General features: G+C 40.3%; 1 protein-coding gene across 4 annotated transcripts in view; it reads left to right on the forward strand.

Moving 5' to 3' along the window:
- The window catches only part of LOC117553257 (synaptic vesicle glycoprotein 2B-like), a 74487-nt gene extending 57716 nt beyond the window's left edge, over nucleotides 1-16771 (forward strand). For 2 of the 4 annotated variants that reach the window (XM_034227125.1, XM_034227127.1), the window contains 7 exons: nucleotides 177-265; nucleotides 538-613; nucleotides 5318-5406; nucleotides 6865-6998; nucleotides 11092-11292; nucleotides 13912-14071; nucleotides 15220-16771. In XM_034227125.1, the coding sequence (XP_034083016.1) occupies nucleotides 177-265; nucleotides 538-613; nucleotides 5318-5406; nucleotides 6865-6998; nucleotides 11092-11292; nucleotides 13912-14071; nucleotides 15220-15403 (933 nt within the window). In that variant the 3' untranslated portion in view covers nucleotides 15404-16771. Of the gene's footprint in view, nucleotides 1-176; nucleotides 266-537; nucleotides 614-5317; nucleotides 5407-6864; nucleotides 6999-11091; nucleotides 11293-13911; nucleotides 14072-15219 lie in introns of those variants that run through there. The other 2 variants (XM_034227126.1, XM_034227128.1) reach the window with 2 other exon arrangements.
- The last annotated feature ends 653 nt before the right edge of the window (nucleotides 16772-17424 follow it).

Below are 17424 nucleotides of genomic sequence, written 5' to 3' on the forward strand. Positions count from 1 at the left end.
AACACAACTTCAAATAGCTTTAGGCCATTGTTCTATCCTGAAACCAAGACAAATGGGTTTCCCCCTACTATCTCTAAAACAGAAACGCTCTCTGATATTATATTGTGATGATCATTTCGCAGTGTGCTTACTGTGATGTAGCATTGTTCACGGCTGTGTGTGGATGTTTGTCCCAGGTGTTGAAGAACGTAGCATCACTCCTGTCTGTAGAGCTGAGGTTTGCTACGCTCTTCATGGCCATCATCTGGTTCTGTATGGCTTTCAGGTGAGTTAACCATGTCATGCATTACATCATCATCCAGTCTATAAGAAACAGATTTTACAGATTTAAAATGAGTCACACTTACATGGTAGAATAACTCGAAGAGTAAGGCTATGACAAATTATAATTTCATCTTTAAATAATCATTAATATAATAACTCTTTAAGCAGAGGATTATCTGTCTTATAACTATGTGATACAGAGTGCAGCTTCATTATGATTGTTGTTTGCTCCTGTTATTGATTCAGTGTTTTACATTCTGCATTGTGTCACAGTTACTATGGCCTGTCTGTTTGGTTCCCTGACATGATCAAACACCTTCAGTATGAGGAGTACGAGTCCAAGGTCAAGGTAAGGTCAACAACAGCTCATGGAACTCATGACAACACAGATCATTTTGTCCCGCCATCTCCTCCGTGTGTGTGTGTTGCATGCGGGGGCGGACTGGGATACAAATTCAGCCCGGGACGTTCAGACGCACCGGCCCACACACCGGGCCGCCGCCCACGCATGCGGACCACCCTTGTAGCCTACAGATAAATGATACATCTACTATGCTCATATACTGTATACTGTTATGGCTAGATTCCCCAGAGTCAAGCCATAACATAAAAGAGATGGACAACAGGAGTAAGGTGCAAAATGAAACCTTCCTTTAGTTAAGGTTTCTTAAAAATGTCCGTGTCATGTGTGAAGTATGTCAAAGTGGCTGACTAGGAGTCAGTAATGTGAATGTACAATTGGGATTAAGGACAAAGTACAGCTAATGGGTATAGTCAAACATGGTTGCCTGTGCCTGGCTGTAAACAAAAAGAAGTGGCAATGCACATGCAGCTCAGATATTCAATCAATGCACTGGCGAGCCGTGACTTTTATACCTAGGCCCTCTGACCCCCCCTTCCCTCGAAAAAAAAGAAGAGATATTACGTCTCAACGTATACTTCAGCGGAATATCAAAACAGCGGCCCGGGGTGCAAAACGCATCAATGACAGCGACCCTCTACCACACAGAACAACACCATTTATATAAACACCTATCATGACAGGGCACCCACAGCCAAGTAACAATTACAAATGAATTAAGTCGGCACGGCGGCCCACATTGAAAATGACTTAGGCCTACCTTTGATGATCAAATCACTGAAACACAAAGTCCATCCTCCTGTCCTTTTGGATGAAGCACTTGATGGCGGGTCATTCAGCTGATCCTTTGCCACTCCAGTTTATCATTGGAACTCAATCTTGAAAATGACTCGGTTAATAATTTCGCAACGATGTCATCTTTATCACTGAAGTGAGCCATCATGAACGAACTTATGCTAATCATAAATCTATCGATCATAAATCTGTCGATCATAAATCTATCGATTAGATTTATGATTCAAAGATAATAAAAGTAGGGTAGACATGTGGATATTATCCGGCTGAACAAAACGTGCATTTATCTAACAGGTTCGTTTTCCACAGACCTTATTTCGAGCTATTTTCCAAAACCCTATGGAGAAATCCCGTTGCTTTCTGTCGAGGGAATCCGAGCGCAGCTTACTTCCGGGTTTTAGAACGCGTCACTGCACCACTTGCATAGACCTCACAGCGGGCGGAACTTGTCATAAAGTCCGCGAAAATAAAGCCCGCCCATTTAGAGGGAAGATATGATTGGTCAATTGTACTGTCATTTGACATTACTCTCTCGTTGAGTTACTATAGCTGGGCCCTCTGTGAATGTCAATTCAAGGGTACTATGACTATGCTTGCACGTCATGGTACCATAGCACCTCCAAGGCGCTAAAAATAAAACTTCAAACATCGCAAAATAAACTGGTCAGACTACTGCTTGACCTTTCATCTAGAACCCACCTCACCTCTGCCCACTTTGACAACCTAGGATGGCTTAGAGTAGACGACAGAGTACAGCTACTTGCAATGGGCCTGGTCTACAAGATCCACTACACCTCTATGGTACCCATGTACATGTCAAAATTCTTCCCAAAGGTCAAGGAATACCATGATCATAACACCAGAGGGAGCTCCACAAATCATGTGAAACCCAGATTTGGCACAAAAAAGGGGGAATACACGTTTCGCAATGATGCCACATCAAGGTGGAACGCTCTTCCCACAACTGTAAAGGAAAGTAAAACTATACTTACCTTCAAAACCTCTCTTAAAGAGCACCTTCGGGGGAGAGCATTGCAAAACTGGCCCCGGTAATGGTACAAATCTCAACCTGTCGTTCAATGGACAGCTTCCCCCCCCCCATCTATGTATATACTCGCATTTTAGACTCTGTTACTAACTGTATATCTGTAGACATGGTATGTCTTAAATGTCCGGTTAGGATGTATTAGAACGAAATCTAAAAAGAAAATTGTAAATAAGCAATCTGTATGTAAAAAACCACCTGTATGTAAATTGTAAATAAGCCATCTGTATGTCTTGTATGTCTTATATGTCTTAAATGATATGATGAATTGGAAATGGGGGACCCTGATGTAAACAAGACGAAAGTCTTTCTCTGGTCTGCATCCCCTTAACAATTGTATGTTTTGAGCTGTACTGTACTGTACCCAATATACAAGCTGTTAATACACTTTTCAATCAATCAATCAATCAATCAATCAATCAATCAATCAATCAATCAATCAATCAATGTAGAGAGGGACCAACATGCCCTCCCGTCTTCACAGTAACTCGCAGAGACGGCATTTAACCCTTCACATTCCAACAGAAACTGAACAGGCAGATTCGAAGGATTTATTTCTTTGGAAATATTATTTTAATATTTAATATTATTATTATTATTTTTTTTTTTAATGTTTTCAAATATTATTTTTTAGAATATCTTAGGCCCTCACAGAGGGCCTAGAGGGCCCTGACGGCTCGAATCAATGCCATGTGGTCTAACCAACAAATGATTCTAATAGTCATTATTAAATAACCAACTTCAAGGAATACAATATCATGCACAGTAATGTCAATCACTAAAATGAATGCAATAGTGAATTGGCCACACATCTATGTGTCCTTATTATTCAATATTAATATTATTGAATATTAATCAATATTAATATTATTGAATATTAATATTATTTAATATAATTATTTAAAATTATAATATTAATATTATATAATTGAACTTGGAATATCATGAGCATATGACTCTATCCTAATGCATCTAACTGTATGCACAATATAATAGTCTGGCCAGCCCTGCAGCCCGTTCTAGGTTATGATTGGCTCTCTAGGTTGGCATTCTAGCTTCTGACTGGCTGTCCAGGTTGTCAATCACAGCCGTGGGCATATTATACTAGTCGTAACATCGCTAAACTTTTTTCTTGACGGTTTTCTCAGTCAACTAATGCTATTGCTAACAGTAACATAAATTAACACAGCCCTGCACACTGCACCTGCTGTCATTATATGCCGGGTCTGTGGTTCATCATCTTCTTTCTCATTCTCCTCCTTATTACTGCGACTGGGAGCGGGAGCCCTTCTACTAAACAGCTCTGTGATTTTCGAAAATGTTTACTGTTCTCCAACTTGTCTGTCTCAATTTCGCTAGCTAACTTACTGATCAATCATCAAACGAAGCTAGGGAGCTTGTCTGATGAGTGGACCTCTGACGCGGGCCTCGCTCTCTATCCAATTGGAAGAGACGACTCATCTCTCCCGGCCCAACCCCTTCAGTTCATCTATTAGCCTACTTTCGAAAAACATAAGATTGACAAGTTTGACAACCTATCAATAGCCCCGTTTACATGGAATGCTTTTCCGATCGTATCCGATCACTAAATAAAGCGATCCACGTTCACTACATGGGCCAAGCATTAAGCTGATTACAATTTCACCTGTACCGAAGTGGGCCGATCGGAGTGGGGCAGTGGGCCGCGTCGAGTGGTCCGACCGGCCCACTTCGGTACCGGGCTACCGGCCCATCGGGATTCGTCCCGTGGCCAGTCCGCCCCTGGTTGCATGCATGTAGCAGCTGCGTGTGTGTAAACTGCTCCGCCCCCTCGCACACAGACGGGGAGAGAGATCTCTCGTCTGGATTGGAAAGATCGAAAATACTACAAATAAATCATAGACGCATTTTGCAGTCTTTTTGCATGTTAGAAACAGAGTTGGCGACACTAAAACTGCAATATAATGTTTGTGTAGCAATAATACATATGACATATCTTTTGTACATGTCTCCAGTACCGATAAAAAGACCGATAACGTCGGAGCTTAATGGTACCACGGTCTTTAATAATTCAGCCCCGCGGCCCGTTTAATACCGGGGCTCGGTACCCATCCCTACTTGTGATAGTCGGACATGACAACCTGTGCAGCCCATGTATTGATTTAATCTGATAGCTGCTACAATACAAAACAACACGTCTGCCTGCTCTCCACAATGATCAATGACAGTGAACGGATGGTCAAAGTAAGGTACAAGACAGAATCACACGAAGCCTGGTTAGTGTTACCTGACTTTATAAAGTGTGTTGTTTTTACAAGTGTGTGGTTGCGTTCTAGTCACTTTGCTCAGTGCTACTGCTTGTTTCAACTTTTATTTGCCGTACTCTCCATAAACTGTTAGTTCAGGTTAATCTCGCCCCCTCTGACGTGACGTATGCAGTTCTTGCTTCTAGACCGCATTTTTTTTCGAGCTTGGTAAGACAGGTTTTCGGGTTTTCCTGTTCCGCTGCGGCGTGAACAGGAAAAAACGGTGCTTATCAGGCTCAAGCTCCGAACCGGCCCTGGAACCGCATTGGTGTGAAAGGGGCAACATGCAGGGCCCCCGCAGTCATCCGGTTCGACCTGACTATGGCTGTGACTGACCCGAGTTTGCGCCTCGTCGTTCTGATAGCTCCGCCCCTTACCCCCCTCCCTCCCCTCACATCTACAGGTGAAAATTACTTTAGCGACACATTCATCTGCAAGTGCTCACATCAGGTTTTACAAGCTCTCGCATTTTGCACCATATCTACCTTCATAAATAAACATCATCATGGTTTGAAAGGACATTGCTTGATTTTAAAAAATGTATTTATGTTTTTTGTCCTCCTTTAGGTGTTCCATAGAGAACGAGTGGAGAACTTCCATTTCAACTTTTCTTTAGAAAACCAGATCCATAAAGAAGGGGAATACATCAATGACTCGTATGTACCGCTGCATCATCTTCATAACACAAAGCTATGCAGTGATATTGTCCGCACACAGCAGGTAGAGTCTTGAGGTTGAGTTGGAACACATGTGTGCTAAGACATGCTCAGCTTTAATACGTATGCACAACTGAGTAATGAGTCTTTGGAAGTAGTCAGGAGTGTGAAGGCGATACAGACTAAGGGCACTGAGATATCATAATGAAGAGCAGGCCATAAATCGTACAAATGTGTATTGAAAACGTTAGAATTCAGAATGTCGTCGGCTCTTCTGATAGGCCTTTGTAGAGACCACCTACAATGAGCCGGTAATTATTGGTGGCCGATGGATCAGATCACCCTCAGACCATAATAGCATTATCCAAAGACAGCTACTTTCAATTTACTGTCCAGAAAAGGTTCATCAACACCTCATCCCCGTGACCATAACAAGATTATGATGAGGTCTACAATATCAATCATTTCATTCTCAGTTATGTTGTTAGCAGAAACTGTTTAGCATGCTGTGTTTTGATGTATGCGATGCCCTGGAACTCATAAAACATTGGCAATAAGAGCACAGATAATCTCTTACTGTATATGCTAATGTTCAGAACAGAAATGACAGAAGTGCACCGTAAATATCCTTACAGGTTTATGAAGGCTTTGCACCTTACAAGGTATACACTGTGTATACATGCATATGCCAGGTACACTATCAAGTCAGTAAATATATAGCCCCTGATTTTGTTAGAGCAACCTGAAGTCATATCGAGTGTCTGCTGTTCTGTTTTCCTTTGAAAAAGGGTTAGAGAGAACCCATCAGCACCGCTGTGCTGAGTTCATTCAGTTTGACCTTTTTGTAATCTTTAATTCCACAACAAGTAAGATACCTTTCATACTTGTTTTTTCTATTTTGCCACTATCATATTCTTTGAATTGATGTGCACCTATTTGTATCTCTTTATTCCTTTCAATCTGAGTCTAGCTTTTAAACAAACTTTGCACCACCTCTAAAGTATCATCCAAGTTTCCCACAGTTGAATTTTAAAACCATGAGCTGGACTTGGTGTTGCTGTGTGGTTTTGTAACAACATGAGCGAGAGAACCCAAGGGTTAGGGTTACACTCTGCACGAGGACATGTTCATTGCAGATATACAGTATGGTGTACTACTGTATATTATTTAACTTCTATGCATTTTGCAGAATTGAAAAATATAGAATGGGCTTTAACATATTATACGGCATTGATGGTATAATAAACAAGGCTGCCAATGGAGTACACTATATCATGTTTCCATGGAGATGATCATTCCACCCTTTGAACTCCATGGCAGTAATATCAGAGACGGCCATGTTGAATTAACCAGTCAAACCCATTCTTACCTTTCTAATTCTGAGCTGCCACAGCAATAGAAGTGAGTCCATGTTTTTTTTGTCTGTTGGCTTGTGTGTGTACCACCCCACCCCCATAGGTTCATCAAAATAGAGATGAAGTCAGTGAGGTTTGAGGGCTCACTGTTTGAAGGCTGTCGCTTTGAAGACATCAGGTCCACAGACACTGTGTTTGAGAACTGCACCATCCGCTCCACCCGCTTCTCTGACACAGGTAGGTTCAGCTGGAGCAGGAGGGGGACCATTACAAAAAACAAGAGTGATGCAGGAGTTACGGTTCAGAGGGTTACATCTAAATCTTTACTTGCTGCTGCATTCCATCATTTTCAGGCACCTCCCAAAACCAGATACTTTAAACAAGTATTTGCAGTGCTCACACTTAATATTAAAAAATCACACAATGGTTCACTATTTGACATCTTAAATTGTCATCACTGCATTACAAAATCTAAATACTTGTTATCCCAAACGTATACAGATGAAAGGCTGCCTAAACAATAATGTAGGTCTAGTCCATAATATATGTATTAAGAACGGTAGTTTAAGAAATGAAGCTGGTACAGTTTGAGAGTTTTGGCCATGGTCTTTTTGTGGTTGATAAATGTGTCGCACAATTATTTATATTGCGTCCCCTGATAATTACTCTAAATAAATGACATTTTACTATGAATCTTTATGATGTCAATTTTTAAGCTGACAATACAATCTTGTATATCACAGACTCTGTCGCCGACCAGGGTTGTGGTAGAGTTGTCACATATCAGGTCGTCTTTTCCTAACCACCATTGCTTAACCTCTGTGACTCACGTCGTGGGGTTAAACAATTTAATAATAATAATATATTTTATTTCTATAGCGCTTTTCTTGAACCCAAAGACGCTTTACATTTGGGAGGGAGGGTAGACAAACAAAACAAAGACAATGCCAAAAATAAACAAAACAGAAAAGCAGTCAGGAGGAAGTTGATTGAGAGGGGGGGGGCTTATGGATACAGAGTTGAAGAGGTGGGTTTTGAGGCGGGACTGGAACAGGGTGAGGGACTCAGACTCACGGAGGTATTGGGGGAGGGAGTTCCAGAGCTTCGGGGCTGCCACAGAGAAGGCTCTGTCCCCGAAGCTCTGGAGTTTGGCCTTGGGGATGGAAAGCAAACCGGCTGAGGCAAGTTATTACTGAATTTGGCAAGTTATTGCATTAGTTTTAAAATGCATAATAAGCACCGTAATTTACATTAGCTCGTTTCTCCGTCACAATCGTTTGCAATTACATTTTCTCCTCCCCTTTGTAAAGGATGGTCCAGTGTATCCTCAGGTAAAGGAGGTTATAAAGGAAATATTGAAGCTCCTTTCCATCATCTAGAGCAGTGGTTCCCAACCTGGGGGGCGCACCCAAAGATTGCAGGGGGGGGTGCCAGGCCTCAGATGATTTGAGGCCAAATATCATATTTAGACCTTTTTTTTTTTTTTTTTTTTTGTACATATTGTAAGGCAATACATGATTGTCACTAAAAGCCTCTTCTCTACATTACAATAAAATATAAAAAATAATTGACTAATTAATTTTAATAAAAATTCAAGTTAGTATTAAAGGCATAAAAAGACAGAAATGTATAATTCTTTCTTTAATATAAATGTTTCTTCTGCCCATAAAGTGTCCAAACCAGGCTTTTCTGGATAAGTGCATTTTTAAAACATAGTCATTGTCCATGCCGGTTTCAGTTGGATTATTTGTCACAGTTGCTCCGATCAGATCGGTCTCCTCCATTTAGATTATTTACGACTTTTGAATCCACATAAACACATCGGCAAAATCCGGCTTACTTTGAGCATGTGTTTTAAACAGTTTCATCCCTTTGTGAATTGTTTCCACTTGCGCCGTCCTTTCATTTCTTCATACAGCGGGAATCCAAATGAATGAATCCTGAGTCCAATAACCATCAAAGTCGCTCCAATAGTGCTCCTTAATTACGCTTTCATCCTCCTTTAACTAAATACTTCACATTCATCCAGTTTGTGGCAGTAGTTGTAGCTTTTTTGAGATATTTAAACTTGAATTCCCGCTGTTGCGCGCCACGCCCCTTGTGTGTGTGTGTGGGGGGGGCGCAACTTCCAACAGGAGTCATTTGGGGGGGCTCTTGGGAAAAAAGGTTGGGAACCACTGATCTAGAGACTCTGAACAGCTCTTTTCATGGCTGCTCCTAAAGAACTTCCAGATCACTTCACTCTGTTGCGAACCTTCCTAAGCAAAAATGTCTTCTCCAGGTTTCAACATGTCAGCTATAATTACTGTTCTGTCAAAGCAAATATATCCAGGTCTGAAAATATATATCACACATGTTGGTTATTTACAGTTTACAGTTATGTAGCAAGGTGTAACACCATGTGAATCATTTAGCTAAAGATTAGCATGAAGGACTAAGCTACAAAGTTTTTTCCAAAAAGTGGCTGTGGGGCAAAGTTCATCTTAACCCCCCATGAGGCACTGGAGGTGTAAAATGCTCTTTCAATATAGTTGTACACAACTGATGTGTTTGTGATGTTTTAAACATTGTAGTAAAGCCATCATGCCAAGAAAGCCCAAGAGAAAGACTGAGGAGATGAAGAAAGCAGCCACTGATGGAGAGGCTGGAGAATCCATCAGAGCAGTGGCAAAAGACAGAAATATTGACAGGTCAACCCTGCGTAGAGAAGTGAAAACAGGAGGTATAGGAACAGCAGAGGAAAGAGGGTCTTCACACAGGAGAGAGAAGGGGCTTCAGACCAGATCAAAAAACTGCTGACCAGTTCCATGGCCTTACTCCAAAGAAATGCTGTGAACTGGCTCTGAATTACTGACAGAAACAGCATTCCTGTACCACACAACTCAGGTTTAAACTTGAAAAGTCAACTGGTAATTTTACCCCCAGATGGCTCAATTTACCCCTCGACTGGGATCAATGTACGCCTTAGTTAAGCCACAAGACCACATTTCTTTGATGCATTATTATAATTGTGATTGACAGAAGACGTCCTGAAGTAAAGGTTGCTGTGGTCATCTTACCCCTCTCTCCCTTACTGATCATTTAAATGTATTAGATACCATACATCATTATACTTTAGAAATTAAGAAGTGGTTAGACAGCGAAATACAGTATATGTTGAGTAACTTGAAATGAGTTTTACCTGGTTCTGACCCATTGTACCAGTAGGGCCTCATTTTCTATTCTAGACATAACAGCAGGTTCAAGCTCCATCTGAACCTCCTACCAGTACAAAGGAAAATCATACAATATTGCCCACTAATTTCAGTCTTTCCTCTTTTTTTGCCTTTAATATTCTATTTCCTCTATTTAATTTAATCCAGACCCCAACAGCTATATATATGTTTTTTTTCTATATAGACATTTGGCCTTAGTTTATCCTTCCTCCTTTGTTTTGAAGGTGGAGAAAATGTTGCTTTCTATTTTTTTTTAATTCATATAGGCTAGATGGGAGCCAAGCTGTAAACAATATATTGGGAAAATACTACATACTAATGTACTCTTTCTCTATCAGTGTAGCACATGATAACCGAGACCTAACTGTAACTGTGTACGTAACCAGATGTATGATTAGATGGATGACGCTCATGAGACACTGTGTTTTACATATGATAGCTATGTTCTTACGATTAACATGATGACACAGCCCCTAGAGAGATAGGCATATGACTGTCATGTTTATTGATTACGCAGGCTTTAGCTAATCTGAAGTTGAACCAAGGTCAGATTACTGCTTTGAACCAGTATTCTCTCATCTTGTGACTGTAACACTCTCTTGTATATAAGGAATGCTAAGGACACTGTTCGGAGAACTATTTGTCCCATGCAACCTCTGTGTGTGATGACTACTTCCATTCTTGCAAGGATAATAAATACATGTTTCCTGATATTGAAGATCAAGCCGGTGACGAGTGATATTTTTCTAACAAAATCGAATGCAAACAATGATAGTACACTACACAGTTAATTTGTTGTGCACTTCCAAAATAATCCAAGTACAGATCGGAATATATTTGTGTAGGACACGGATACAGATAGTAGTGAAATGACATTTTCATTGTTGTCCCTATAGATCTTTGAGTCACACAAAACTAGACAAACAATTTACAAACAATGATATAAGCATACAACTCAATAACAAGATCATTCAGGCATAGAGTACAACATATCCAAAACAGTGAAGGCTAAGTCAAAAAGTTCATTCAAGTTTGAATTAAACAAACCCCACCATACGTTTCCCTGAATCTTTCATGAGCTTCATCTTCCTCGTCATGATGTTGTTTCTTTGTAGACCTGTGGGAGGAGAAGTTCATTGACTGTAGGATAGAGAACACCACCTTCGAGCACAACAAACAGGGCTGCCACCTGGACACCGTGGAGGAGAACGACGTGCTCATCTACCTGGTCAGCTTCCTGGGAAGTCTGGCTGTGTTGCCGGGCAACATCATCTCTGCCCTCTTTATGGAGAAGATTGGCAGGGTCAAGATCATAGGTGAGTTTTGGAAATGTCTTACCTTTTACTTATCCATGCGTAGTGCTGCGTACCGGTACGCCGAACCGGTACTGGACTTGTAAAAAGTTTCGGTTCAAGTCCGGTTTAAACCGGAACGTCGGGAACTGGTACTTGGACTCGCATAAAAACTAGCACTTGTGTATATTCTCCTTTTTGTTCTAAACCATCTAAAACCTTCCATAGATTGAGAAATTTGCGCTGAGTAAAGACGAAAAACATCGTGTCGGCTTCTGATATGGCGGCCATTACTGAACTCACGAAGTCTCGCAAAATATCGCAACTGCTCGCGAGATCTGTGTGACGTCAAGGGAAGCTAGCGATGTGATTGGCTTAGACATAGTGGACAGCGTGGGCTGCTGGTCGCCATATTGGATATTTGGTATGTATGTACTGTATAATGTACACATGTAGAGTTGTAGAAAAGACATGGTGTACAGAGAGTACAGTACACTGACTGTACAGTCACTACAGTGTATACTGTATAGTAGGTGTGTAACAGTGTAATGCGTATAGTCTACTCTACACTCTACCTTTCAGCAACGTTTTAGGGATTTAGGCTCAGTCAGCTCAGGGACTGTTTGGTTACTTTAGTTTGGTAAATGAAATAAATGTTTGAACTTTGTAGTAGTTCACTGTAGTTGCTGTCATAAGTCATTTGTAGACTAAGTGGCAAAAAGTATTTTTTTTACATTTGTACTTTGTAGAGAAATGTAGACACAAGTTGGAAGGGAGCACAATACACCTGACGAGTTTGAATTTGAGTTGATTATGAGTTCATTTTCAATTGATAATTAGCTCACAATAAGTTCACTTTAGTCACACAACTTGACACAAGCCATGGGTTCAGGTCCGGACTTATAAGTCCGGACCTGAACCTGAACCTCTGGACTTGAGTCCGGATCTGAACCTGAATGTGAGTGAGGTACGCAGCACTATCCATGCGTGACATGTCCAAACCTGTATATATCTCTGTGTAGATGCACTGTTGTACACATAAATATGACGGTACATTTTGGAACACCAAACAATGCTTGTGAGAAGACAGAACACAATGTCCAGAGGGAGGGGTAACCTGATCTTGGAATAAGGGTGCTTGCCTGTCCAGTTTTCTTCTCCATCAGAACCACGGGCAGATACACAAATCATTGTTACGTTGTGATATTGGGGTTGGCCTTGGCCGAGGTCTGTGCTCTCCGGGCTCCTCTGCTGTATTTAGATGTTGGTTTTTTTAGACAATAGAATTATATATGTTCACAGTATTAATAAGGTGGGACCAAATCCCAGCTTGGGGCTGGTGAAGCAGGGATAGCTTGAAGGGTAGATTGCCGACTTCACAACGGAAAGTTAGCAGAATCCACTCTAACGTTTTAAATGTTTGTATTCTGCTCGAGTTGGCAGGAGACAGAATTTCGCTTTTTTTATTCTAATGATGCTGGACGTGGCACTCGAACCCTCAATCTTCTGATTCAAAGATGCTTTTTCTATAAGTCCATGCAGTCACAAAAAAACCAACAATTTTCATATTCTGAAGTGTCGTTTTTCAGCTCCTATGCGAATGTAAAGGCAAGGCATTGTGGCTCAAGTGTGTAGGCGACAGAAGGTTGGCTGCAGACTCAACATGTTTTATATAGCTGAAAAAATGCTCACCTTTTAAAACTGCACAGCAGCTAGGTGGTCACATAAAGAAATGGCGGCTAAATTGATTGTGATAGGTTGAATGCTGGGGTTAGTTGGGTTTAGATGTTTAATGAGCTGTGACCAAATCCCACCTTGGAGTTGGTCAAGCAGGGATAGCTAGGGAAGTTAGGAATACATCCCCACTTTCTGATAAACATTTGGAGCAAAATCTTTCTATCAACTCAAACTATTGAAATGTTTTTGTATTCTGTTCAAGTTAGCTTGGTGACATGATTCCACCTCATTCTAATGATGGAATGAATGACGCTGGACCACATTTCAACCACATAGGAACTCGAACCCTCTATCGTATCATATTTTGAAGTGGCCTTATTTAGATGGTAAGTGAAATAAAAAGAAATGATCAGATTTCAACCAACGGTACAAGATCAGCCCACCTTTGGATTGCGGCTCAAGTGTGAAGTCGGCCAAACGTTGACTGCTGACTCAACAATGAGTAGCAAAATCCTCACACTAAATACAAACCGTTTTATCTGCCATTATCACCACAACAAGGAAAAAACTATTGATGAAATGTAGGAAAAACTCAAGTTAATCATACACATCAAAAGAATGAATTTACAGCACAACTCCAACATTGATGAGTAAATGTAAAATAGTTAGTGTTAGTTATCATCATCCCTAAAGTGTCCTCTGATTGTGCCTTGTGGTGGAGTTATTTCTGTAGGTGTTCCTCATCGGTGAAGAGTTGAGTTACAGAGAGCAGCTGTGAGGATTTGGTCAGGTTTACAGACACAACTAGTCATCTCGAGTTGGGCTTCATTATCCTTTCAGTGTTGGTAGTTGTTGCTGCTTTAATTCTTCTTATCTTTTCAATCACTCCAGAAAAATGAACAGAATAGAAAACCTACATTGAGACTCAATGTCAAGATTCATACAGAGCGTGTGTGTTCTCCTCAGGTGGCTCCATGCTCATTTCAGCTGGCTGCACCTTCCTGCTGTTCCTGAGCTTCAGCCAATCAGCGATCATCGCCCTGCAGTGTCTGTTCTGCGGCGTCAGTGTCGCGGCATGGAACGGCATCCAGGTGGTGACCGTGGAGCTGTTCCCCACTTCCAAGAGGTACCACACTCTGTTGTTGTATACAATGTGTATGTCAGATGTGTTGGGAAAGGTACTCAGATCCTTTACTTCGGTAAAAGTACAAATACGATGGTGGTAAAGTACTCCATTACAAGTGAAACTCCTAATAAAAAAATGTAATTGTAAAAGTACCAAAATGTCCTTACAAAAAGTAAAACTACTCATTCTGCACAATGTCCCATTTCAGAATAATATAAAGTAAAGAAGCATTACTGTATCAGCCACATGTAGAGTACTTCAAGTACTTGTTGCAGAAAGGATCTTTTCACAGTTTTATACTATTATATTTATTATGTTATCCTATATTATACATATAAGAGAATGTTAGTATTGTAATTTGTCAATGTGGAGCAATTTAGATACTTGAAATACTGTCTAGATTAGCAGTACAATACGGCATTATACCATATCTGCATGTGTATTTTTATGTACAAAGTAACTAGTAACTGAGAATGTAAAAATACATGCGGTGGAGTAAAAAGTATGATATTTGCCTCTGAAATGTAGTGAAGTAGAAGTATAAAGTAACAATAAATGGAAATACTCAAGTAAATCAGGTGGAAGAGGTATTCATATGCTTTACTTGAGTAACAGTACCAATACATTATTGGCAAAATATTCCATTACAAGTAAAAGTCCTGCATTCAAAATCCTACTTCAGTAAAAGTACAAAAGTATTATCAGCAAAATGTACTTAAAGTATATAGATTAAAAGTATTCATTCTGAAAAAAATGGCTTGTTAGTGTGTATATAATTGTGATATACAGTATGTAACATTTCTAGATAAAATGGTTGCATCAAGTAGCATTTTACTGTTGTAGACAAACAAAGTGCTGATTGACTTGTCAAATATTTGATCTCTTTTGTGACTTAAAGAGTCCACCAGTTACATTTGTAGATGTTGTTAAAATAGCTAAAACTTTTACATAAATGTAATGCAGTAAAATCATATGATTTCCCTTTTAAATGTAGAGGAGTAGAAGTATAAAATAGCATACAGTAGAAATACTCTGAATAAAGTAAAGTAACCACTGGATGTAGATGCAGTAATACAGTTGTTGAGAGCAGTTGTGTTTCAGTGGAAGGTTTAACAGAAGAGTACCTCACAGTATCTCTCCCCTCTCAGGGCCACAGCCTTCGGGTTGCTGAACGCTCTGTGTAAGCTGGCGGCAGTGCTCGGCAGCTCCATCTTCCCCAGCTTTGTGGGCGTCACCAGGGCCGTGCCCATCCTGCTGTCCTTCGCTGCGCTGGTGTGCGGGGGCCTGGTGGCCCTCAGACTCCCCGACACGCGAGATAAAATCCTGCAGTGAGGTCACAGAAGATCTGGTGGATTGGATCAAAGCTGAGTCGATTTAGGAAGCTTTTTGAATTGGATGTGACTTCCCTCTGCATATGAAAAAACACGACTGGAAAAAGCTAATACCTATTCAATGTAAAATGCTATCTTTTTCACATCAACCAGTTTCATTTTATTCAGGCTGTAGAGACAGTCTGTTTGCCAGCTCATAGAGTCCTTTTGTGAAACTGGAAATGTTGAGTACCCCAAAGTTTTATGTCAGAAATGTATAGTACGGGTCGCCAGCACATAGAAACTGCTGGATGCTTACTTTCATATTTTGGGCGATTATCATAAAATGTATTAATTTGCATGAATTAGCATATGCAGACAACAGCACAATTGCTTGGCTAATTTGTACAATTTTGGTGTGGTTTTGATGTTGTTTAAGGATATTGAAACCATTTCTGACATTCTCAGGATGAAAAATGGCAGATTCAACCAGAAAGTGGCCATATTTATACCCTGTGTGGACTGATTTTGATGAATGTTGGATCAACTTTATAGTTTTAGGCAACTCAAAACTGCCATTTCTATCCTAAACATTTCAGAAATGTACTCAGCATCCTAAATACCCTCCAAAACAATGTTCCAAATCGGCCAAGCCATTTTTGAACTATTGCCTTCATATGCTAATTCATGCTAATGAATGCAAGTTAGCCTCTGGCAGTTTCTATGTGCTGGGGACCCTACTATATATTTCTAACATAAAACTTTGGGGCACTCAACATTTCCGGGTTCACAAAAGTACTCTATGAGCTGGCAACTAGGCTAAGAGGGTGTGATAATAGATGAGGGGTCTATGTGTACCGTCAGCGTTAAACTGGAAACTAAGAGAACATGTTTACTTCTGTTTAAGATTGTAATCATTTACTAATGCAATGAATGCATTCAGACACACTGGCTTTACTGACCACACAATGAATATGTGAGTGAAGAATAATGTATTTTCTGTAGATCAGATGATCTGATTGGTTGTCTTGTCCTCTGCTTCTTGTCTATCAGTAGTTCCAAGCATGATAGGGACTGATGTTGATTCTGGCCAAATGTTTTCTGTGACACTTTTTAAAGGCTCCTCGTCAATTTAGCAAAGGACTGCCTGAGTGATAAACTTTAAAATGTTTGTTGAAGTTGGACAACTCAGAGGTTAAAGTTCCTGTCCACTTCTTACACTTAAAAGATAGTTTTGCAATGTGTGTCATTTCAAGATTTTATTTTGCTTGTCGCTGTCAACAAATGTGTTGTTCTGTCACAGATGTCTTCTAGGTATTGCCTAATCCTATACTCACATACGATGATTCTGTTGTCTATTGTACAAATTAAACACTTAAACTTTCTCAAAGGAATGAGTTACCTTACCTCACTACAATGTCTATGATTCAAATTTGGGTGTGCAACAGATCACTACTTCATGAGTTTGTTGACTATCCGTGTTTCTGTTGGAATTAAAAGTGATATTACAAACTCTTTTTCTATTTATACAAATAAACCACCAATCAAATTACAGTCGACAGCAACCTCGCATCCTCGGGAAATCACTAATAAAATAAACAGAAATTACATTACAAAAAAAGAAGAAAATCTTAAATTGATTCCTACAACCGGGCACCTCAGCATTAACCAACATTCCCCATGTACATGCCCATTTATAACCCTATGATTACTGGTGGATGGTGGATCATAGGTTTTGCGTTACCATGTTTCCAGCGATTTTAACTCAAACAAATAGAGAGGCAGTGAAATGTGTGTCCAACATCTCCTCTTTCTGTTTGTTCTGCATTGGTAACACCTCTCCTCTAGAGGAGTGCAGGGAAAGAACATCCACAGTTCAATCAGGAGAGACGGTTTTGATGTAAGAATACATATTTATTGCCAGGAATACACGAATGAATGTAATGGAGTTTTGGCAATTAGGCCCCGTTGTGCAGGAGTATCATTCGGGAGGGAGAACCGATCCGATGAAATCCCCCGGGGTCTAGACCCTGGTGGTGGTGA

Source organism: Gymnodraco acuticeps, unplaced genomic scaffold, assembly GCF_902827175.1.
Source record: "Gymnodraco acuticeps unplaced genomic scaffold, fGymAcu1.1, whole genome shotgun sequence".
Classification (NCBI taxonomy): domain Eukaryota; kingdom Metazoa; phylum Chordata; class Actinopteri; order Perciformes; family Bathydraconidae; genus Gymnodraco; species Gymnodraco acuticeps.